We start from the raw sequence: 20,148 nt of genomic DNA, 5'->3' as shown, positions 1-20,148 counted from the left end.
CGTGGGGACCCGAATTTCTGGGCCACTAGTAACCTTAGTGGTTATGGTATCGGACTAGCCACCCAGAGGTTGAGAGTTCAATTTATGGGCTAGTAGCAGGGGAAAATGTTTATAAAGGTTGCTGTATTGGTGTAAAAACCCAACTGGTTGACTGATGCCCTTCAGGCAATGGAACCTGTCACCATTACCTGCTCTGACCTACACGCAGCTCCAATCCCACACTATGCGGTTGACCTTTAATGCCCTCAGACCAATCAAGGATGGGCAAGAAATGCATCCCAACAACAAATAAGGAAAAGCCTTCCCATCTGAATTTCACTCATCCTGCAGGAAAACAGCTGGTGGTGGTCAACTAAGTTTGGAAACTTGGCGGATTGTTTTGAGCAGGCGAGCAGGGCACCCGCAGGATGGAAGCGGGGGTCCTTCTTTAAATAGGCAGATCGGGTCCGATGATGTCACTGGGACCCGATCTGCAATGGTAGCTGGAGGCCTAGAGCGGAGCAGGGGAGCAGTGACAGGCACAGACCTGCCAGGAGATGGATCATTGGCCAGGTAGGTTTTCTAACTTTATTTTAGGTTTCCTTGTGAGCCAGGGAAAGCGGGAGTGCTCCTCTGTGCTTCATGAGGAAGCATTGCGCCTCCCTTGCCCTGGGCTCCGCACCACCCTCCCCGACCCAAATCACCGCCAGAGTCCCCCTCCCTCACAGTGCCACTGTCCCTTTAATAAATTCTGATAAATGTCACTTTCTCAGGGCAACTAGACAAGTAGAAACCAGCTGGCTAGCTACTTTATCAAGCCAACAGTTACTCCAGCTAGCTACAGGAAAACTGCTTTTCCTTTCGTTACACAATAGCAGGGCAGAGCATTTGTAAAAAGGTTTTGCTTTGAGAATAAAAGCTTGTGCTGTTAGGGTTGGTTCCACATTTTAATGCTGTTTAAAAATTCCCAGCCAGAGGCGGGGGGTCACACCAGCAGACAGCAGCTGGTCACTGTCATCAATCTATTTGTAAACTGTTTATATTTCAGACTAGTTAAATCTTTTCCAAGGCATAGAACTTTTTTGGTTGAGTTTGCAAGTGGCAGTATCACTGCCTGCCAACACTGTAAAGTATACAGAGCCAACTTGCATTTACATAGCGCCTTTCACATCCATGGGAAGTCGCAAAGGCGGTTCACAGTCATGGAATTCCTTTTTGAAGAGTGGTCACTGTTGTTATGTAGGCAAACGCAGCAGCCAGTTTGTACAGAGCAAGATCTCACAGACCACAGATGAGATGAACAACCAGTTAATCTGTTTCTCCTGCTGTATGTTGAGGCATAAATGTTGGTCAGGATACCAACGAACTCTCTTGTTCTTCTTTTGAATAGTCTTATGGAATCTTTTACATCCACCTGAGCAGGGAAATAGGACCTCGGCTTAACGGCTTGTCCAACAGACAGTGCAGTACTCCGCCAGTATTGCACTGAATTGTCAGTCTAGATTATCTGCTCGAGTCCTGGATAGGGGCTTGAACCCACTACCTTCTGACTCAGAGGTGAGACGCTACCAACTAAACCAAGCTGACACTTACCAAGCCTTCGCTCTGCGTGAGGAAATAAGCTCATCGACCTGAAACGTTAACTCTGTTTCTCTCTCCACAGATGCTGCCTGACCTGCTGAGCATTTCCAGCATTCTCTGTTTTTTTTTAAATTTTACACATCACAGCCCTATCTCTGCCCCACATGATTCAGCTGCTTACCCCGATGTGATTGTTTGTTTGGCTTTTGATGTCAACTTGATTTGGATAGCTGTCTTGGTGACACCAGTGAATGCCCTGCCAGCATTAGCACCAAATCCATTTACCAAAAATGGGAAGCAGAGCCGAACCAAACAACCATCTGATTGAGCTGGGCTGGTTTGGATCTTTGTCCCAGATCAGCTCAATAAGCAGAAAGGAGTTCACTTTCTCAGTGATTTCAGCTCGATGGGAGTGTATGTATAAAATAATATTCACTGATGAGACTGCAGGATTAGCAGATTTCCTGAGAACTGGACTGAAGTATTCTCTGGAATGTTTATACAAGCCTTAATTGCATGGATTTGTTTTTAAAGTTAGAATGTAATGAGTTCATATATTTCCTTATAGTCCTTTAATTACTGTTGAATTTACCCAGGAATAAAGTGACCTGCTGAAGAGAGAGCTTGGTATCCTGCTACTTTTATTGACTATTGTTCGGAACCAGTTTCCCAGTTGTGATTGGTAATTTCTCACCCTGCCTGTCATCATTTCAGGAAGAAAAAGGCACTTACTGTGAACTGATGGAGGCGGACTTCCTGAAATGCAGCGTGGGATTTCCTTTCATGAGAGCGCAGTCCAAGGTAGAAGGCGGAGTCTATTATGTTTACGCCAGATGGTACAGTAACAGCCTGTTTTGATTAATGTCTTTGAAGCTTTGGCTGGTTAGTCATTGTCCTTGTGCATGGATTTCCTTTGCCTTTACAATGCTGACAGCACAGCTTCACTTTCAGGAGGTTAACCCTGTGCTAGATTCTTTCGGCCTTTTCTTTATAATCACATTACATCTCTGTTTGATTGCCCCAGTTCCATCTGCCCTCTGGGACCCCCTTAGACATCATGACAGGAGCCACCAATATCATGGTCTGTCTTTCCGCAGGAGGTAAGCTTTATTGGGAAAGAGCAGTCCATCAGCTTATTGTCTGCAGCCTTTGACACGGTTGACTACACTATCCTCCACCAATGCCTCTCCACCATCGTCCAGCTGGGTGGGACTGCCCTCGCCTGGATCCATCCAGTTGTAGCCAGAAAATCACCTGCAATGGCTTCTCTTCCCGCTCCCGCACTGTTACCTCTGGAGTCCCTCAAGGACCTATCCTTGGCCCCCTCCTATTTCTCACCTACATTCTGCCCCTTGGCGACATCATCCGAAAACACAGCGTCAGTTTCCACATGGGAGAACCAGTGGATGTGGTGTATTTGGACTTTCAGAAGGCTTTCGATAAGGTCCCACATAAGAGATTAGCGTGCAAAATTAAGGCACAAGGGATTGGAGGCAAGGTATTGACTTGGATAGAGAACTGGTTGGCGGACAGAAAGCAAAGAGTTGGAATAAACGGGTCGTTTTCCGAGTGGCAGGCAGTGACTAGTGGGGTACCGCAAGGATCGGTCCTAGGACCCCAGCTGTTCACAATATATATTAATGATCTGGACGAGGGAATTGGATGTAATATCTCCAAATTTGCAGACGACACAAAGCTGGGTGGGAGGGTAAGCTGTGAGGAGGATGTCGTGAAACTCCACTACGATTTGGACAGGTTGGGTAATTGGGCAGAAACATGGCAAATGCACTATAATGTGGATAAATGTGAGGTTATCCACTTTGGTGGCAAAAACAGGAAGGCAGATTATTATTTGAATGGCAATAGATTGGGAGAAGGGGAAGTGCAAAGATACCTGGGTGTTATTGTGCACCAGTCGCTGAAGGTAAGCATGCAGGTGCAGCAGGCGGTTAAGAAGGCAAATGGTATGTTGGCCTTCGTAGCAAGAGGGTTCGAGTACAAGAACAAGGATGTCTTGCTGCAGTTGTACAGGGCCTTGGTGAGACCACACCTTGAGTATTGTGTGCAATTTTGGTCACCTTACCTGAGGAAGGACGTTCTTGCCATGGAGGGAGTGCAGCGAAGATTCACCAGGCTGATACCTGGGATGGCAGGAATGACGTATGAGGAGAGATTGTGTCGATTGGGCTTATACTCACTGGAGTTTAGAAGATTGAGAGGGGATCTCATCGAAACCTATAAAATTCTGTCAGGTCTGGACAGACTAGATGCAGAAAGGATGTTTCTGATGGCCGGGGAGTCCAGAACCAGGGGTCATAGTCTAAGGATAAGGGGTAAGCCATTTAGGACAGAAATGAGGAGGAATTTCTTCACCCAGAGAGTGGTGAACCTGTGGAATTCTCTGCCACAGAGGGCGGTGGAGGCCAGTTCATTAAATATATTCAAGAAAGAGTTGGATATGTTTCTTGAGGCTAAAGGGATCAAGGGATATGGGGAGAAGGCAGGGACAGGGTACTGAATTTGGATGATCAGCCATGATCTCATTGAATGGCGGAGCAGGCTCGAAGGGCCGAATGGCCTACTCCTGCTCCTATCTTCTATGTTTCCATGTACGCTGACGCCACCCAGCTCTACCTCAGCACCACGTCTCTCGACCCCTCCACGGTCTCTAAATTGTCAGATTGCTTGTCCGACATCCAATACTGGATGAGCAGAAATTACCTCCAACTAAATATTAAGACGATTGAAGCCATTGTCTTTGGTCCCCGCCACAAACTCCATTCCCTAGCCATCGACTTCATCCCCCGTCCCTGGCAACTGTCTGAGGCTGAACCAGACACTTTGTAACCTTGGTGTCATATCTGACCCCGAGATGAGCTTCCGATCACACATCCGCGCCATCACTAAGACCACCTATTTCCACCTCCGTAACATCGCTGACTCCGTCCTTGCCTCAGCTCATCCGCTGCCTTGGGCTTGCTAAGGCCTTGAATTGCCCCGGGACACTTTACTACGTTGAAGGCGCTATACGAATACAAGTTGTTGTTGTTGTTCATTTCTTCCATACCTATTTCCCCCCTCCCTACCTGATACTCCTTCAGGAATGAAGACGTTTGCTCGTCTGGCTTGCTTGAGATATGACAGAAGCACATTCATTAAAAACGTATGTAAGCATGGAATGAGTATAGGTCATTCGATCCATCAAGCCCACAGATTTATTAATCTTCTGAGGGAAAGCTCTGCAAAACATTTCCCTAATTCTCAAAAACTCCACAATGTTTGTCTACACTTTTCCCTCCATTCCTGCTTTCCACCCAGCAGCATTTAGCTTTCTATTATGATAGCTAACTCTGGATGCCAGTCAAGGGTGGGATTTGAATTCGCGTCTCGAACATAAGAATCCATTACTGTCTATGCTGTGACAATGATGCTTTTGATTTAATTTTTAAATGGTTTGGCCCAAGTGTGGGCGTTGTTGTTTAATACATTGAATCCAACTTGTAATCAGAAGCCTCTATTTAATAAACAGCGGTGACTTATAATACAAGTCAGCCTTGCAATGTTGCAGTCTAGCATGGGAATGAAATGTCTAAATGTGACATTTGATTAATAAGGCTGTGTTGTTGATTATTACTTATTAAATAGTTAAATGTTATGTTTGATTAATAAGGCTGCCCTCTATTATTACTTATTTTCAGTTTTGCTTTAAATTTCTCAAAAAAATTGAATCCAGATGAAATCTGGAAAAAAAGAGACAAGTGATGTCGCTCTTTCTGGGGAGAAAGTCAGGGGCAGAAATCAGTGCGACAAAATAAATCAGCAAAAGAATCTTTTACCCCTTTCAAAAACACGATATTTATTGGGATGGGGTTTCCAAGTGGGGGGGAAGAGTTATGGTGGGGAAACCCAGAAGTCTAGATGTCCCCAACTGCGTGCGTGTGTGTGTTTTTTTAACAGATTTCCCGCTCGGTAAGTTATGTGGTTGTTGGGGGTAGAGATTGAGTGAGTCAGAAGAAAGACTAATTTATAACGGGAGGGCTGCTGGCAACAGAATGTGATGAGGAAAGTACTACAGAAAGTACGTGTGTCACTTGCAGGAAATGCATGCTATACATAAGACTTTTAACACATTACAGGAAACTCTTTTTTATCCGGCACCGACGGGACCGGCGTGGTGCCGGTTTATCAAAAGTCCGGATTACAGCGAGGTATAGTTTAAAAGGTACGAGAGCTCCGTACACAGCAACAAATCCAGGCTTCCCTGTTGCTTAGCAACAGGTGCAGGAACTCCAGCCGCAGACCAAGCGTCCCTGTTGCTTAGCAACAAGTGCAGTAACCCCGGTTTCACAGCCACAGATCCAGGAACGGCCACTAATATGAAGTAAAACTTACCTGAACCTACTCCTGAATTTTGCCGGTTAACAGAGATTTCCGGTTATTTAGGTGCCGGTAAATCGAGAGTTTCCTGTATATAGATATTGTTGATCTTCTTTGATGTTGCATACACACAGAGTGAAGATCAAGTATGTTACTGAGGTGAAATGAGGTTAGAGAGCAGAGCAGAATTCGATCAGGACATGCAGACATAATTCAGTCCCCATTTTAAAGTCATACATTCTGTCCTTATTTTTATATATAAATAATTCATTATTTTTATTGATAAATAGACAACTTGCATTAATTTGGGAAGCAGAAAAATATAGTTGATTGTTGCACAGGAGTTTCTCTGCAATTCCTGCTGAGTTGTTGACACAGAAATGAGATGCTGTAGTGCCGTTGCTGGTGGGAAGGTGTAACTACAGCATGGGAAATTTACATAGGCAGTTTCCAGTGTAAATGTGGTCACAGGAATTTATCCTGGAAGATTTGACAGGAAGTGCATGCAGACACACGCTTTTTTAATAAATAGGTCTTTCAGCCCATCAACTCGGATTTCTCCACAGAGCCAGCGCGGAATCCGCTCTACCCATTCAGTCTCCCAATGGAGGCAAACAATGGCAACCAAACCCGCAAAAAAAGGTCATGCTGTGTGAATCATAGAGCACGTTCCCATCTGAATCCCACAAAACTTCAGAATATCCAAACAAGATTGCGACACTTGCTCACAGCTCTGACCAGTTCCATTCCACAGCAGCCTCTGGAGCACCTTGTTCCGCATGCTATTTGATCATCTCTTTCTCTCTCTCTCTGACTTAGAGGCTTCGCTAACATTTTTAACCAGACACTTGTCCATTCTTTTTCCAGCAGTTAACCAGTACATAATTACTGTTTTTGCTGAAAGCCTGTCCCACTCCTACAAATCTCTGTAGGATAAATACAAACTTCTTGGGGTTAATTTTTGTAATTTAGCGCTGCCAGAGCTGTCTTTGTGTGATGGGAATGTATATCAAGAATTAATGGATGGAAAATTTCATGGGTTGCAATTCAGGTGGGATAAACTCCATTCCCAAAGTGAACTATTGTTGTGTGACGCTTTGCACTGGGAGTGCTAAATTGCAAAGTTCACTCCCTCATCTCCACTGCAGTCTATCTAGCTGCTTCTTACGATCCAAGTACAGGACCCAACATTATTAATTCTTTCCAGCAATGTACGGACCTGAATCATGTCTCCTCTCGGCCTTCTTTTCTTCAATGAAACAACTTTATTTCTATGACTTTTCACAATTGGGAACCCTAAGTTGTTACTGAGCCCATTCCAAAGTGTCCCTTTTAATTAATTTATTTGCTGTTGGGATGTGGGCAACACTGGCAAGTCAGTATTGATTGCCCATCCTTCGCTGCCCAGAGGATATTGAAAGTCAGCCACGTAGTGTGGGACTGCAGTCAGATGTAGGTCAGACCGGGAATAGGGGGGCGGGCAGGTTCATAGAAACATAGAAGATAGGAGCAGGAGTAGGCCATTCGGCCCCTCGAGCCTGCTCTGCCATTTAATGAGATCATGGCTGATCATCCAAACTCAGTACCCTGTCCCTGCTTTCTCCACATATCCCTTGATCCCCTTAGCCTCAAGAAATATATCTAACTCCTTCTTGAATATATTTAATGAATTGGCCTCAACTGCCCTGTGTGGCAGAGAATTCCACAGATTCACCACTCTCTGGGTGAAGAAATTCCTCCTCATCTCTGTCCTAAATGGCTTACCCCTTATTCTGAGACTGTGACCCCTGGTTCTGGACTCCCCCACCATCGGGAACATCCTTCCTGCATCTAGTCTGTCTAGTCCTGTTAGAATTTTATAAGTTTCAATGAGATCCCCTCTCATTCTTCTAAGCTCTAGCGAATATAAGCCTAATCGACCCAATCTCTCCTCATACGTCATTCCTGCCATCCCAGGTATCAGTCTGGTGAATCTTCGCTGCACTCTCTCCATGGCAAGAACATCCTCAGATAAGGCGACCAAAACTGCACACAATACTCAAAGTGTGGTCTCACCAAAGCCCTGTACAACTGCAGCAAGACATCGTTGCTCCTGTACTCAAATCCTCTTGCTATAAAAGGCCAACATACCATTTGCCTTCTTAACCGCCTGCTGCACCTGCATGCTTACATAGAAACATAGAAACATAGAAGATAGGAGCAGGAGCAGGCCATTCGGCCCTTCGAGCCTGCTCCGCCATTCAACGAGCACCCGGTCCCTACACCGACAGCCATCCCACCCAAGCCCTATCCCCGTAACCCCGTAACCCCACGTATTTAATCCCCCCTAACACTAAGGGTCAATTTTTATCATGGCCAATCAACCTAACCCGCACATCTTTGGACTGTGGGAGGAAACCGGAGCACCCGGAGAAAACCCACGCAAACACGGGGAGAATGTGCAAACTCCACACAGACAGTCACCCGAGGCCGGATTTGAACCCGGGTCCCTGGCACTGTGAGGCAACAGTGCTAACCACTATGCCACCGTGCTGCCCACAAAATCCCACCCTTACCTTCAGCAACTGGTGCACAAGGACACCCAGGTCTCGTTGCACTTCCCCTTTTCCCAATCTATTGCCGTTCAGATAATAATCTGTCTTCCTGTTTTTACCACCGAAGTGGATAACCTCGCATTTATCCACATTATACTGCATTTGCCATGCATCTGCCCAATCACCCAACCTGTCCAAATCATACTTGAGTTTCTCAGCATCCTCCTCACAGCACACACGCCCACCCAGCTTTGTGTCATCTGCAAACTTGGAGATATTACATCTAGTTCCCTCATCTAGATCATTTATATATATTGTGAATAGCTGGGGTCCTAGGACCAATCCCTGCGGTATCCCACTAGTCACTGCCTGCCACTCGGAAAAAGACCCGTTTATTCCAATTCTTTGCTTCCTGTCTGCCAACCAGTTCTCTATCCAAGTCAGTACTTTACCCCAACCCCATGTGCTTTAACTTTCCCTGAAGGACATTAGTGAACCAGTTAGGTTTGCATAACAGTCTGGCAGCTTCCATGGTAATTTTTCTGGTGTCTGCCCACAAATGACCTGATTTTATTGAATTCAATTTTAGAACTTTTCATGGTGGGATTTGAATTCGGAAACCTGTGGGTCGCTAGTCCAGTAATATAGCTACTAGACTACTGTACTGAAGGCAGTTCACCCAAAACTGCACATAACAGGGTAGGTTTTATGGACGTGGCTCCTGGCTGGAAGCCTGGCCTGCCGGCCGCGTATAGCGAGAAATCGAGTGGACACATATTCGTAAAATCATCCCCAATATTCCACATCTAGCAATTTCCATATTAAGAATATATCCCTAATCACGTTAATGTTGGCAATTGAGTTCCTTGTAGATCACATTGAGGGAGGGTCAAAGATTGTGCAGCTGGCCCTATAATTAATGGAGCTGTGATTCCGTTTCTTCCTGGGAAGCAGCTGCTGCGAATTGTGAAGCTACGAAGAGAGGGGAAAAAAAATGCAATTTTGTTTACGATTTTAAAAAAAGAACGCGCCGAACTATTTATATCCAAGATCTGGTAAGGAGGAAGGGCCTGGTTCAGTTAAAAGTTTGGCTGATTGCTGCGTATTGTTTATACGCTGTGTGAACCGATTGGCTGACGATTTCTGCTCCTCTGATGGTCGACGCACAATTTTCCGTTCATTAAAATCAACGGGCGGAAAATGATGAGAGGAGAAGCAGAAAAACCAGCCTAAGTTGAGATAGTATCCCTGAAATCGAAAGACTCTGCTCCCCAGCGGGGAGTCTCGTTCGACAGGTGAGCAAATTGGAGGTTCAGGTGCAGGGGTTAGCATGATGCTCCTGACTTACAATGGCCGGCAAAGTGGGAGCGCAAAGAATTGGGCGGGCTGACCTCCGTACCAGTTCTCCTATTTACACTGCTGTTAAGTGTGGTCTTACACTTTTGGAGCTAATCTCTTAGAAATCATGGTGTGCATAAATTAGTTATCAACCAATCTGATGAGTGATGACTGTAATAAATCTACCAAGCACAAGTGCCCATCTTTCATCCATGGGTTTTTGTTAAGTCACAGAACACTGAAGGAGCAGAAATCCCTTCAGAGTCAGTTTGAAATGGTAAAACCACTAAATAACAACAAAAACCTCCATTTCCCTAGTGCTATTAACATGAATACATCCCAGCGCGCTTCACAGAATGTGTATAGGAATTGGGCGCCAAGGAGGGATTAGGAGAGGTGATTAAAAGGATGGTCAAAGCGATGGGTTTTGAGGAGGAGGTTTTTAAAGGAGTTGTGGGGAGGTTACTAGAATCTGTCATCAGGGACAGAGTGACTGAGCACTTGGACAATTAAGATCTGACCAGAGAGAGCCAGCATGGATTTCTAAATGGAAAGTTATGTCTAACGAACCTAGTTGAATTTTTCCAGGCGGTCACTGACGTGGTAGATACGGGAGTGTCTATGGATCGAATTTGTTAAGGTTCCACACAAGAGATTATTGGCAAAAATAAGAGTGCATTGAATTGAAGGCAACTTTGTGACATGAGTTTGAAATTGGTTGGGAGGTAAGCGACAAAGAGTAGGGATTAAGGGAACATACTCTTGATTGGCAGGATGTGACAAGGTGTTCCCTAGGGATCTGTATGGGGAGTCCAGCTTTTCACCTTATGACTTGGATGAAGGGATAGAGAGTTGTATATCCAAGTTTGCAGAGGAGACACAATAAGTTGTGCAGATGGGAGCAGGAAGTTACAGTGGGAATAGATAAATTAAGTGAGTGAGCCAACTTGTGGCAAATGGAGTTTAATGTGGGGAAGTGTGAAGGCATCGGGGGCAATTTTGACTTTGTGCGATAGTGTAAAATGGGTGAAAATGATTCGGCGGCCTGTTTTACATCTCTCCCGATGTTAATATTTCCATTGAATTCAAAATTACACCCATCCACTTTTTGTATCCAAGAAAAAAATTATTTTCAGAATTGTGAGAAACTAGGAACTGTGGAGGAGCAAAGAGATTTGGGTGTCCATGAACACAAATCAGTACGAAACTCAGTTACACTTATGGTGAAAATGGGGAGGCTACTGTCTGTCCACATGATGTATATGACAAATGCACACAATGTTGACGCATTATTTGGTCAACATCCTTTGATTTAATTCCTGATTTATTTAGGATGTTATTCCTGTTTGGCGTGTCAAGGTTCAAAATTATTCTAGCCAACAAGTTATTTTTGAAATAAAATTGCTGTGAAGTCACATTTAATTCCAGTGCACAATACACCTTTTCTCACACTACTATTTTTGCTCATACACTGTTACACAAATACTCTTGTGTGCAGTCACGATTTTCTAGGCCCGAGTTCGGATCTTGTAGAAGTCAGCTGGAGTGGGTGCGGCCATGGAAATTCTGGGATTGTTTGAGAATGGTAGTCCTTCCAAATTAACTTCACTTCTTTTGTCGCAATGGCAACAGTGATTCTGCAACATAAATCATGCCTGTTGTTTAGTGGCAGTACACCACGCAGTTTCCTATTTCAAATAAAGAAAGAAAGCAGGACCAAAGAATTGTCTTTCCATAAAAGTTCAAAAATGATTTGGGGCATAATAAAAAATAATAACTAGTAAAAGCATAAATATTTGGTCATGTGTTATTGTTTTAAAAGATCTATTTTTTAAGCTTCTATTCATTAGGATGGCTTTATCCGATAGGAATCCTCTTTGGTTAATTTTATAATGACACCTTTGGAGTAGCACAGCAGCCCCCATTGTGTGGTCTTATTAAAGCTGCTTATATGATCCATTTGCAGCATTTATATTTGAATGGCAACGTCATAAAATTTGAAATAACAACAGAAAATGCTGGAAAAACTCAGCAGGCCAGGCAACATCCGTGGAGAGAAAATAGAGTCAACGTTTCGGGTCGAACCCTTTGTCAAGACTGGACAAAGGGTTTCGACCCGAAACGTTGACTCTATTTCTCTCTCCACGGATGTTGCCGGGCCTGCTGAGTTTTTCCAGCATTTTCTGTTGTTATTTCGGATTTCCAACATCCGCAGTATTTTGCTATTGTCATAAAATGCGACTCTGTTACAAACCCTGACCACCTCCCCCAAATTGTGTATCAATGGAATATAGCTTGATGCAGTAGATTGCAATAGTGTCTGCATCAAAGTGGGAGCAAAACTTGACTAGTACTGATTGTAAACTATTACCTAGTTTTGGATAAGCTTGATGTGCTTACCTTTCAAAATCCCCCATTATGAAAATTAAAGGCATCAATTTATATATTAAAATTGGTGAGTGGGTCACAACATTCCATTTAAAAATGCATTGAAAACATCTGTGTCAGGTGCTCGCAATGCAAACATCCATTGTGAAAGTGTCAACACTTGGCTGTAGTATGTTACGCCCATCGGTGGCATTCTGATAGGACTAATACAATTTTAATTGGTAGTCACATAACGTTAGTCTGTAAACTGCAGATTTATATTTCCAGATTGCTCCACAGCAATGTTTATGCTGTAACCACAATATCTGAATGTAAAGCATAATCTTAAATTGTAAGTTGTAAATATATATTGTTTAGCCAAATTATTGTCAATTACGGCTGTTTGTCATTTGATCTCCTAAATTAGTATTGCGGTGCATCCCATGCCTTGCTGTAAATTGTTTTTGATGCAGTGGACCCACATATTTATGAGTTGCTATCTCCTCTCCCATTGTCTGCCAGGCCAACCACGAGCTCTTCCATCTCTGTCATTGAGTCCCATTCCAGTATTAACCTGCCCCAGCTAGTCCTGCTGATCCTTGCCAAATAACCTTTCTAGCACTACATCCCCTAAAGTCTGCTTGGCGGGCTTCCTCTGCCACTCTACCCTAAGGCTATTTTGCATGAAGGTAAGCATGCAGGTGCAGCAGGCGGTTAAGAAGGCAAATGGTATGTTGGCCTTCGTAGCACGAGGGTTCGAGTACAGGAACAAGGATGTCTTGCTGCAGTTGCTACAGTTGTACAGGGCCTTGGTGAGACTGCACCTTGAGTATTGTGTGCAGTTTTGGTCACCATACCTGAGGAAGGACGTTCTTGCCATGGAGGGAGTGCAGCGAAGATTCACCAGGCTGATACCTGGGATGGCAGGAATGACGTATGAGGAGAGATTGTGTCGATTGGGCTTATACTCACTGGAGTTTAGAAGATTGAGAGGGGATCTCATCGAGACCTATAAAATTCTGTCAGGTCTGGACAGACTAGATGCAGGAAGGATGTTTCTGATGGCCAGGGAGTCCAGAACCAGGGGTCATAGTCTAAGGATAAGGGGTAAGCCATTTAGGACTGAAATGAGGAGGAATTTCTTCACCCAGAGAGTGGTGAACCTGTGGAATTCTCTGCCACAGAGGGCGGTGGAGGCCAGTTCATTAAATATATTCAAGAAAGAGTTGGATATGTTTCTTGAGGCTGAAGGGATCAAGGGATATGGGGAAAAGGCGGGGACAGGGTACTGAGTTTGGATGATCAGCCATGATCACATTGAATGGCGGAGCAGGCTCGAAGGGCCAAATGGCCTACTCCTGCTCCTATCTTCTATGTTTCTATGACCCGCAGGTCACCTGCTAGTGGCTGCGCTTCAACTGCACTGTCAGTGTTCTGGCACCTACCCTTTCAGGGTCACTTTTTTCTTTGACCGTCCGATGGTCCTAACAGCATATCCTGATACTCTGCTCCCCCACACCAGCTGTGAGATAATTACCACTGCGTATCAAACCCCGGCCGAAATTAAAATTTCGCCACCTGGCAGATGCTGCTCTTCCACCCCACTGCGATTATCCCTGAGCCCTGATAGATGAAAAAGCAGCATACCCCTCACTGCCCACATTAATTTTATTGATGGCACTGGCTGAGAAATTCATAACCTGAACACCCCTCTTCCCTCCATTGTTCTGCGCTACCTCCAAGATTGTTTTCTGACATCCCGTTCTCTGCCTCCTCCCTTTATCCACCCCCTTCCTCTCTCCCTCTACTGCCAATTACCCTCCCCAATTCCATCATCCTTCCTCCTCAGCTGTGGTAACCCTGGAAATTCAAACCTAACAACAGGAACTAGAAAACAATTACAATGGGGGTCATTCCACAACCTCATCGCTATCATAACCACCATTCCACATAAGGACATTTACTGTAAGATATTTATTTTTAAACCGTCCGGCACCTAATTTTCCAGATGACAGACTCGGCACTAGAACAGCATGACCATTCTCAGGTCAGGTTAGTATGCACTGCCTGATCTATCACCTGAAGACTGGGGCACCATTGTTCCTTAGTTGAGTGCTGAGCCCCCCCACCTGTTGGAGGTATTTACAATGACCGCCCATGAGACAGTATATGCGTGATGCTTAATGTGTGTGGATCAGAGATTCTTGATTCGTTGAGTGCATTGACACCTTTTCTGTTTTTATTTCATGCAGAATTCTTTTATTTGTGTTACGCTGATGTAAAAAAAATCTTTTTGTTTATTGTTGTGCTTTGAACTCACAGGCCTCCATAGTATGAGCCACTACGACAGGATGCATCCCAGTGAAGGCATTGCACATGTTGTTTATGCTTTCTGTTGAAATGGGGCCCAGGAATCCATTAGATTATATTAGATCAGATAAAGATACAGATTGTTTGACAGAGCTGCCTTGGACCGAGGATAAAGGTCAACAGTGACAGCTCATTAAAATGCCTGGGGTAACTGGATAGTGGATGTATCTCAGGGCCTGTCGTGCGTTGCAATACACCAGCAGAGATGAGTGAGTGTGGCACTCGGCACCTCCAGTCATCTTAACACGCTGGAAGATCGATAAGATAGCTGCTGGTTTCATGGGTTCATCTGCTCATCACCAAACTTTTTTTCCCCCCTCCCTGCAGTATGAATTCAGCGTCATTTTTGACACGAGCCACCTGTCTGGGGAGCAGGAGAATTTGGAATTCACAGTCACAACACAAAGGTAAGGCTCGCTGCGGAATGTAGAAACGACTGCAACTTGGCTTTAATTCTTTTGTACCACCAGCATTTAAGATTAAAATGATGTCTACAGAGCAACACAAAATACATGTTTCGTATGAAATACTGTTAAATGTGAAAGTGGTTGGAATGACATGGATAATAATGACAGTACACCCTGCCTTCATTACAAGGCTCAGTTATTACACTATCTCTGCTGTAAAGTTACAATGCTTTCCCCTCGGCAGTATTCCCTGTTACATTCTGTTCAGCTGAATATTAACATGGTCAGCCAAATAAGAAGGAATAAACAAACTAAAAGGATGATGAAATCTGCTACACAAATGCTGGCTGTTGTGGCAACTTTGCAGCTTATTCCTTGATGAGCTTGCAGAGTCATTAGCACTTTTGTTGGAATGTGTGCAGCACACGTTCAGAATGACCATTCAGTGTCACACTAACACCAGCATGAAACTGAGCACTTGATTCCAATAACGGATAACTCGGACTGATTGCCAGGCTGTGAAACAGAGGGTAAGTTTACAAGCCCATTCACCAGATGAGGAGCATCATCTGCTGGGAGCACATATTAGATATACGGATTATGCACTGCCCATGATTTTCTGACCATTGAAATAAATGGTCGGAAAAGTGTGAGCACCCAAACTTCTGATAAGCGCTTCCAGTAGGCAGGCTCACTGTCGGGAGCACAGGCTCAAAAATTACCTCAATAATTTCAGGGTTTAGCTGATGACTAGAAAGGCTTTGGGCTTCACTACTCTGTCACGTGGATGCTTTGATTAGATTTCTGTTCTCCCAGGTATTCACTATCATTATCTAACACGTACTTGCACTATTTAGGAGGATTAAAATGGCTACTCATTATAAAATCTCGGCCATATTTATTTCTCCACTCTAAACTCATTATTTACACCGAAGTTTACACCTACCATTGCCTGACAATTTACAAACAAGACCAACCTCACACCAGCCGCTGACTATCCTCTGTTCACCCAATGGGCCAAAGCCTGATATAAAGTAACCACCTTTAACCCCTACTCTCTGCTTTCTGTTTTTGCATCTGGTTTGCTATCCATTCTGCAACTTGTCCCCCGACTCTGTGTCTGAGTGAATGATTGCGTCCGCAAGATTGTTCTTGAATCCGAAAACCAACTGCCATGTATCAGTCTAACTCGGAAAAGGGGGAACGATCTGTAAGCTAACAAAAGCTGAGGCGTGAGCACGGCATATACTTGATTTACAAGTGGTGATTCCACAAATTGGTGCTCTCAGAAGAGAGCAGTGCTTAAAGCAAGCGCCTCTGAGGAAATCACAGGTGTGTAGCCTGTGACTTTCTGTCCACTGCTACTTTCGTACGATGGGAAAAGCTTAGAATGGGATGTCTAGTTTGGCTCTCCATTCAATGGCCTCCTGAAATGCCGAGTGGAGAAATGAGGTTCCTCCCGCAACAGATCTTAGTGGGCAGGTCAGTGTGATGTGTTACACGGTCTGGGACTCGTGGCCACAGTCGCACTTCGGGTCATCCCTCATCTTCCACCTGTGGAGCCGGTGGCCGCACCGTCCATGCCCTGTGCGGATTGGGTTGAGCGCCGTCCACTGTCTGCGAGGGAGGTCGAAGCCAGGGACCTCTGCTGTTGGGTCAGTGATGAGGTGTTGGTTCTTTATGTTGCACGCGTCCCACGATTCCGTCCATCTGGATAGTGGGTCGATACCAGCTGCTGTTTCCCAGAATGACTGGCGCGATTTTTAACGTTTTCCTGGTGGGTTTTTCAAGCCTTCGTGAACGGGAAGGTCGACGTTGCTCATGATTTTTTCCATCTCAGGGGGCACAGTGGCGTCGTGGCGGAAGTCAGGCAGGCCAGTGTGGGATTGCACCAGGGGCCCCTCAGTTGGGAGTGGACTTAAGCGTCCCTGACACCCTCTTTAAGGGGGGTGTGGATAGTACTGAGGAAGACTGCGACAAAATACAAGAGACGTTAAGAAACTTGCAGAATGAGTGTGTAAATGGTAAATAAATTTCAGTATAAATAAGTGTGAGATGTAGCATATTAGTAGGAGGAATAAGGAGGCCAACTAGTTCTTTGGAAAATAGGAGTCTAAATGGGGTAGAGGCACAAAGGGATCTAGAGGTACAGATTCACAAATCATTAAAAGTAGCGACACAGGCTAACAAAGTCATAACATGCAAACAAAGCACTGGGGTTCACTTCTAGAGGACTAGGAGTCAAAAGAAGAAAAGTTATGTTAAGCTTGTATCGAACCTTGGTTAGCCCACACTTTGAGTACCGTGCACAGTTCTGGTCTCCAAATTGCAAAAAGGATATAGAAGCACTGGAGAAAGTGCAAGAAAGATTTACAAGGATGATACCAGATCTAAGAGGGGGCAACTATCTGGAAAGACTGAAGAGGCTGGGGCTTTTTTCTCTAGAAAAGAGAAGACCGAGAGGTGACCTGACAGAGGTCCTTAAAATTATGAAGGGTTTCGATAGGGCAGATGTAGAGAGGATGTTTCCACTTGTGGAGACCAAACCTCAGGGCTATAAATACAAGATAGTCACCAACAAATCCAATAAGGAATTCAGGAGAAACTTTACCCAGAGAGTGGTGAGAATGTGGAACTCGCTACCACAGGCAGTGGTTGAGGCAAATAGCGTAGAAGCATTTAAGGGGAAGCGAGATAAGTACATGAGGGAGAAAGGAATAGAAGAATATGTTAATAGGGTGAGATGAAGTAAGGTGGGAGGAGGCTCGTGTGGAGCATAAACCTATCGGGCCGCATGGCCTGTGCTGTGCTGTAAAATTCTATGTAATTCTGTGTAATCCTATTTGGCAGTAATTGTGCTGAGGGAAAGGAACTATAAACTGAAAATGAATGACAACAGTAGGCCAAGACTATGGGCATGCTGCATCTGCCTTTTGATTAAAGAAAATTAAAGATCCCTGTTTTGTTCCCATTTCTATCATCATAAAATATACATGAAAGCACGCTCATTCGCACCAGTTGATGCTTGTAGTTATGACTAAAATCTTTTCATTAAAGCTAATTTACATTTCCTATGGCTCTGATAGAGCTTTCAAACATTAGTGCTGGCATTTAACATCTGTCTTTTACCCCCTGATAACATCGAGGCCCAGTGACACTCTAGAAGGATGTCCCACTGTGTTGGATTTACCACTTCGTTCCATGACTCACTCAGATGCTGTCATCACTCTAATCTCTTTGGACAGGCATTCTGAAAAAGTCTGAATGTTTTGATTGTGTTCCAGGGTCTCTACCCCTCTCCCCCGCCCAATAATCTAATAATCTTTACAATAAATCAGTAGAATATTTTGATATTCATTATTATTAGTGATCAAACCAACACCAACATTCCCAGGTCAAAGTGGTCACGTGGATTAATTTGGAAAAATTGTGATTTAACCAAATTCTAATTTGAATTACGTGGATGTGTAATTAAAACGCCAAAACATATTTACTAGAAGGGTAAACCTCCTCTGCAGCTTGCTTCCTGCTGCCATTCTGTGCAGCCAGCAGACAATGCTGTGATCAGGCCAGCAGGCAAGAGCCTCTCATGTGCTGGTGTCATTATTCCCACCAGAAGCTTTCCGCGACCAATCTCTTGTCATAAAAATAGGTGTTTCATTCAAAAAATGGAATAGATTTTACCCACTATACTGTTTATAGTGGGTATTTATATAGCACCTTGAGCACACTAAAGGTACCAAAGGAGACGTAGGGATGCTGAGCAGCAGTAAGATATGTTATATCCGTGTATCTTAATGTTGTGTCCTTCAATAATCAGACAACAGACTGCAGGGAACGATCAACAGGTGTTTACTGAATGAGGGTTACTCTAGAACTAACTATACAGATCACTACTCAGGGTTTATATACAGGTGTGGTCACTGCCGGTACTACAGTATACAGGAGCTGTAAAAAGTAGTTCTCTCCGTTAAGGTGTATATATACATTACATACATTACAAGATAAGAATTAGGAGAGGAGACTGAAAGCATGGTTGGGGAGGTAGGTTTTAAATTGGCATTTGAAGGTGGCAAGGGACAATAGCAGAAGGATTTAACAAAGCAGTCTGAGTGTAGGACTAGAATGGTTGAAGGCTCTGTCGTCGAACGTGAAGCTGAGGGGAGGGGGTGCGCGGAATGCAAATGAAGCCAGAGTGGAAGAGTGGAGGGAAGTTGAGGCTCAAGGAGTTCCAAGGGTTGAGTTGGGGGCATGGCTGAGGGACTGTAAACGTAGATGAGGAATTTGAGTTCAATGTGCTGTGGGAACAGGGAGCCACAGGAGGTCAGGGGTGGACTGGAGTGATCGATAAGCAAAAATTAGTGCAGGATAGGAAGTAGGGAGTAGAATTTTGAATGAATTAGACTTTGCGTAGGGTTTAATTGGAAGGGCAACAAGGTGAACATTGGCAGAGACAAGCCTGAGGATGCAAGAGCATGGATGAGAATTTCAGTGGTGGTGGGGTGAGATGAGCACCTAAAAAAGCAGTATTGCTGAGATAGAAATATGCGGCCTTGTTGATGGATATGAAACTCAACTCGGGGTCAAACTGGACATCAAGGTAATATACTGAGCAGCCAGGGAGGGCTTGGAATTTGGGGCAATTATGCCAGGGTTGACCTGTGATCTTGTTGATATTTAATTGGAGAAAGTTCTTGTACATTCACGATGCAGCTGTGGTTTCTGGATTCAAGGGAGGTGTTGAAGAGGTGGAGCTCGATGGCATCGGTTTACAGGGAAGCTGCTTGAAGATGGTATTGCCCAGGAGCAGCAGGTAGATGAACAGTAAGGATAAAGCTTGGAGCACCCCCAAAGTAACGCTGTGGGATTGGGATGGGAAGGTGTTACAACAACAACAACTTGTATTTATATAGCACCTTTAATGTAGTAAAACGTCCCAAGGCGCTTCACAAGAGTGATTATCAAACAAAATTTGACACTGAGCCACAGAAGGAGATATTAGGGCAGACGGCCAAAAGCTTGGTCAAAGAGGTAGATTTTAAGGAGCGTCTTAAAGGAGGAAAGAGAGGTAGAGAGACGGAAAGGTTTAGGCAGGGAATTCCAGAGCTTAGGGCCTCAGCAGCTGAAGGCATGTCCGCCAATGGTGGAGCGATTAGAATCAGGGATGCTCAAGAGGTCAGAATTAGAGGAACACA

General features: G+C 44.5%; 1 protein-coding gene across 2 annotated transcripts in view; it reads left to right on the top strand.

Annotated features, from left to right (window-relative positions):
- The window catches only part of itga9 (integrin, alpha 9), a 539,537-nt gene that overhangs the window by 368,466 nt on the left and 150,923 nt on the right, over nt 1-20,148 (top strand). For both annotated transcript variants that reach the window (XM_085993779.1, XM_085993778.1), the window contains 2 exons: nt 2,275-2,361; nt 14,874-14,953. In XM_085993779.1, coding sequence (XP_085849905.1) covers nt 2,275-2,361; nt 14,874-14,953 — 167 coding nt within the window. The remainder of the gene's footprint in view (nt 1-2,274; nt 2,362-14,873; nt 14,954-20,148) is intronic.

Source organism: Somniosus microcephalus, chromosome 7 (genome assembly GCF_052327205.1).
Source record: "Somniosus microcephalus isolate GS21.2 chromosome 7, FLI_Smic_1.0, whole genome shotgun sequence".
NCBI classification, from domain to species: Eukaryota; Metazoa; Chordata; class Chondrichthyes; order Squaliformes; family Somniosidae; genus Somniosus; species Somniosus microcephalus.
Note: the sequence above shows the minus strand (reverse complement) of the source record. Positions and strands in the feature narration are given on the sequence as shown.